This window comes from Portunus trituberculatus, chromosome 5 (genome assembly GCF_017591435.1).
Source record: "Portunus trituberculatus isolate SZX2019 chromosome 5, ASM1759143v1, whole genome shotgun sequence".
NCBI classification, from domain to species: domain Eukaryota; kingdom Metazoa; phylum Arthropoda; class Malacostraca; order Decapoda; family Portunidae; genus Portunus; species Portunus trituberculatus.
In genome coordinates this window covers 8949796-8954795 of record NC_059259.1, presented here as the reverse complement: position 1 = coordinate 8954795, position 5000 = coordinate 8949796, and the positions used below count along the sequence as shown (strand labels likewise).

General features: G+C 39.0%; 1 protein-coding gene and 1 long non-coding RNA gene across 2 annotated transcripts in view; one reads left to right on the top strand and one right to left on the bottom strand.

Annotated features, from left to right (window-relative positions):
• LOC123515374 overlaps positions 1-928 on the top strand; it is a 33223-nt gene extending 32295 nt beyond the window's left edge. The window contains exon 2 of the long non-coding RNA XR_006677851.1: positions 688-928. This is a non-coding gene — a long non-coding RNA (uncharacterized LOC123515374). The remainder of the gene's footprint in view (positions 1-687) is intronic.
• Positions 929-4225: 3297 nt separating this feature from the next.
• LOC123515351 (heparan sulfate 2-O-sulfotransferase 1-like) overlaps positions 4226-5000 on the bottom strand; it is a 7810-nt gene continuing 7035 nt past the window's right edge. Inside the window, 1 exon segment of the mRNA XM_045273848.1 lies at positions 4226-4616. Coding sequence (XP_045129783.1) covers positions 4357-4616 — 260 coding nt within the window. The 3' untranslated portion in view covers positions 4226-4356.

Genomic DNA, 5000 nt, shown 5'->3' with positions numbered 1-5000 from the left:
AAGATTATCAAACCAAATGTAGCTTTAGATGAAAAAATGAATAATAATAAGCACAATTTTAAAATAATAATAATAACAGTAATAGTAATAGTAATAGTAATAATGGTTCCTTTGTAAGACTTGAGGGTGAAAAGAATGTTGTTATTGTTTTTGCTGCAACACATCCATATATTTATTTTGAGTGTATACAGATATATATATATTTTCTAGCTATGGCGAGTTTACATAGAAAATACTTCATTGTAGAACTGTTATTACTATGTTCATGTGATATTTGAAGGTTTTTATTACACACACACACACACACACACACACACACACACACACACACACACACACACACACACACACATACACATTTTATTAATAGATTTGTTAAAGAAAATATATTAAAAATGGTAAATAGTTTGAATAGGTAATTAATGCCAGATATTTTTATACGTACGTTGGTTATAAAGATTAAGAACATGTGTATATAGAAACACACACACACACACACACACACACACACACACACACACACACACACACACACACACACACACGCTACATAATCGGTCTCCATTTTTAGATTTATTGAAGGAAAATTGTTAAAATGAGAAATAGCTTAGTGATAAATTGTAGGAAATATTTTTGTAGGTAAGTGATTGTAAGAAATGTGAGTTTTGATGAGAGAGAGAGAGACAGTGTGTGTGTGTGTGTGTGTGTGTGTGTGTGTGCGGTAAAAGACAACATACAAGTGATTTAACAAAAGTGCTATGTGGCAACAATATATTAGACTGCAGGTTGTATTGATTAACATGTTAGGAAGAGTTTCACTGATAATATTTGACATTTTTACACTTAGGGAGAAATAAGAAGCAGTATTAGTGTGTATGAGAGAGAGAGAGAGAGAATATGAAAAAAAAAAATAAATATGACGTTTTTATATTGTTCTATTCCTTCTATTCCTTTTTTTCTTTTTTTTCTTATTTCTTTATATTCTGCATTTCTTTATTCATGCGCTACCATGAACATAAAATCTCGACACAGTTACCAGGTAGAACATTAACCCCTTCAGTACTGGGACACTTTCTTTTACCTTGAGTTTTTGGGAATTTTTTTTTTTAATGTAGGAGGGACAGCTGGCTAAGGGCGACAAAATATGTAAAAAAAAAAAAAAAGGCCCCACAATGTTACCAGTTCCTTAAAAGTCCTAGAATTACCCAAAATGATAGGATGGTATGACAAGACGATTTTACTTACATTATCTATTCATTCATTTATCAATTTCATTTTTTTTTTTTTATAGAAGAGGGGAAGCTGGCTAAGGGCAGTTAAAAAATAAATAAGAAAAAGGTCCACTTGATCGCTAGGTCCCTAAAAGAATGATAATAAAACAAACGTCAGAAGATTAATGGCCCGAGTCTTCACTGTTTTAACTCTCATACAAATTTCTGAAGCTGTATGAAACCACTCAATAGTAAACACAATTAATATGGAGATTCATGTTTTTAGGCCATTTTAAAACAGTTTGGCATATTTCTAGAGCATTTTAGATAGTTTGACATATTTTGGGAGCATTTTTAAGATAGTTTGGCTATGATAACACCATTTTATTGACATTAGAAGAAAATTAATGGCCACAGTCTTCACTATTTTAATCCACACATAAGTTTCTGAAGGTGTATGAAATCTCTAAATAGTAAACGCGTCATGGTAGTGAAGAGGTAAAACTGCGCCATTCACTCACCAAAGTGAAAGAAACATACCAACAGCTGAAAGACATAATTCTCAAGGTTCTATGTATTTGCAAGTTTTAGTGTGTTGCAAGTGTGTTCATGTGTGTGTTGAGAGAGATATCTTAGTCATGAGGCTGTTCATGTCCAGATTAATGTTTTTTTACGGCTATACTTTTGAATTTTGCACTAAAAACTGTTGTGTCTTGAGATTTTATTGCTTGTAAAAAGTGTTCTTGATTTTTTATTAATATTCTAACTCCCGCTCAGTTTTGGGAAGGATAAACATGAAATTGTATATAAAAAAAAACAATATTCAGCTTTTTTTTTTTTCAGTGTTTTCTTGTATGTGTGTGCGTATGTGTGTATATGTTGCATCACAGTATTTTATAAAGGCGGTATTAAATTTATATTAGTGTCTCTTAAAAATCCCTCACCAACACCATTTTCTTTGTTGTCTGGAGTGTGGCACTGTGTTTGTGTTAGAAGTGACCCCAGTGAGCCCAGACCTTGAGATCAATGTGACAACAATAACAACAACAACAACAACAACAAGAAATAATGTGAGTTCAAGAGAGAGAGAGAGAGAGAGAGAGGAGTGAATGTAGTAATATTATTTAACACGGATAGAAATGTGTGTGTGTGTGTGTGTGTATTGTTTTATTTTTATTGTTATTAATGAAGGCGGGGTTCACACGTGTCAATATGTCAATAGTAACCCAAATTTCTGACTAGCGCTGTTCCAAAACCTTTTTCACCACACCTGCGCATCCTTTCCACCTGCTTGTTCTATGTGGAGGGGTGTGTAGGGGTGGAGCGGGTGTGGAGGGGTGGAGCGGGGGTGTGGAGAGGTGTTGGGTGGTGGAGCGGGGGTGTGTGTGGTGTGGAGGGATGGGGCGAGGGTGTAGGGTGGTGGAGCGGGGGTGTGGAGAGGTGTGGGATGGTGGAGCAGGGGTGTTTGGGGTGGTGGAGCAGGGATGTGTGGGGTGTGGGGTGGTGGAGCAGGGGTGTTTGGGGTGGTGGAGAGGAGATGTGGGGTGTGGGGTGGTGGAGCAGGGTGTGGAGGGGTGTGTGATGATTAAGCGGGTGTGTGTGGGGTATGGAGGGGTGTGTGATGGTTAAGCGGGGGTGTCTGGGGTGTGTGGAGGAGTGGTGTCAATAGTGAACAAAATCAATATGGAAGGGCGTCATGGTACTGAAGAGGTTATAAAAACTACTAATTCACCTCAAGGAAGACATTTCACTGGGTAGCTGTTTGTTTACATTCCCCGCCAACCAGCCGATACTTCCCAGTCGCTGTGTGTGAACGTGCACGGACTAGAAAGGCTCAGTCAATACTTCCAACGGGTAGCATTTACGGCAATATTCAGAAACGCCTTACCTTCTCACCAGGACAATATTTCAAGTCCCCTTTAGACAACAAGCTGGGTTTTGAAGACATTTTCGCTTTATGATCAATTCGAAAACTTGCTAATCCGTCACCAAACTCATAAAAATACCCTTAAAAACATGAGTATCTTTAATTAGAGCCTTTAGAAATAGTCGTGAGAGTGCAAAGCGTTTCTGAATAGGGCTATTAAACCCCCTATATAAGATCGTAAGACAAAAGGGAAGCTGCAAGAATCTGTTAGGCCTACACGTGGCAGTCCCTGTATGAGCAAAGTGACTTAATTCCATCTATCATCTCCATCCATGTCTCTGATCTTCTTTTAACCCCTTCAGTACTGGGACGCGTTCTTATATTCATTCTGGTGACTATTTGGTGATTTTATACAGCTTCAGAAACTCATGTGGGGGATTGAAATAGTGAAGACTGTGGCCATTAACCTTCTGACCTCCATAGACCCTTGCTAATGTCAATAAAATGGTCTAATGGTACACAAATCTCAAGGTGAAAATGTGTCCCAGTACTGAAGGGGTTGAAATAGTGAAGACTGTGGCCATTAACCTTCTGACCTCCATAGACCCTTTCTAATGTCAATAAAATGGGCCAGTCGTACACAAATCTCAAGGTAAAAATGTGCCCCAATACTGAAGGCGTTGAAATAGTGAAGACTGTGGCCATTAATCTTCTGACCTCCATAGACCCTTGTTAATGTCAATAAAATGGTCTAATGGTACACAAATCTCAAGGTAAAAATGTGTCCCGGTACTGAAGGGGTCAAAGCTCCCTAGTGACTCAGCATATTGACAGGTGTGGTTCCCCTTTAATTAATTTGTTGGTGATGTGTTTTCTTGTCTCTTTTTCAGGTAATTAATTCAAATATTTGCTTAATGATTTATTTATTTATTTATATTACAAGTACGTGTGTGTGTGTGTGTGTGTGTGTGTGTGTGTGTTATTATTATTGTTATTATGCGTATAAATTATGTAGTTTTTTTTTTATATAAAGATAGTAATGGTGATACAACAACAACAACAACTACTACTACTACTACTACTACCACTACAACCTCCACTACCACTACCAACGCTACTAGAACCACCACTACCACTACCACCACTACCACTACAACAACTTCAACATCCATAGAAAACAAAAATACAAAAAAAAAAAAAAAAAAACCCACATCACAACAAACAAAACCCCAAAACACAAACCAAAAGCAATCGAACACTAACAAAAGGGATCCAATCTTATACATCCCTTGCTAAATCGTTTTCAACCCTATCCCAGATCCCCCACTTGGGCACCTGGGAGGGTCTAGTGGGGAGGGGCGTGGTGGGGCGGGCCAGGACCTCTGTAAGACTCTGGTACTGAAGGTGTAGACGCTGCTGAAGGAATTGATACAGCTCATACTCAAGTGACAGTCTCTCCTTCAGGAAATACTTAACCTCCTCCTTCATTTCCTTGTATTTTTTGGGGTTCTTGTTGATGTACCGCTGGCTGGCGAACTCTGGGGGTGGTACAGTGGTGGGGTGAGTGGTACAGTGGTGTTAGGTGTGGTACAGAGGTGTGTGGTGTGGTACAGAGATGTTAGGTGTGGTACAGAGGTGTTGGGTGTGGTACAGAGGTATTTGGGTGAGTGGTACAGGTGTTGATGTGTGGTGCAGTGGTGTTAGGTATGGTACAGTGGTGTTAGGTGTGGTACAGTGGTGTTGGGTATGGTACAGTGGTGTTAGAATGTTTTACAGTGGTGTTAGGTGTGGTACAGTGGTGTTAGGTGTGGTAGAGTGGTGTTAGGTGTGGTACAGTGGTGTTAGGTGTGGTACAGAGGTGTTAGGTGTGGTACAGTGGTGTTTGGTGTGGTACAGAGGTGTTAGATGTGGTACAGTGGTGT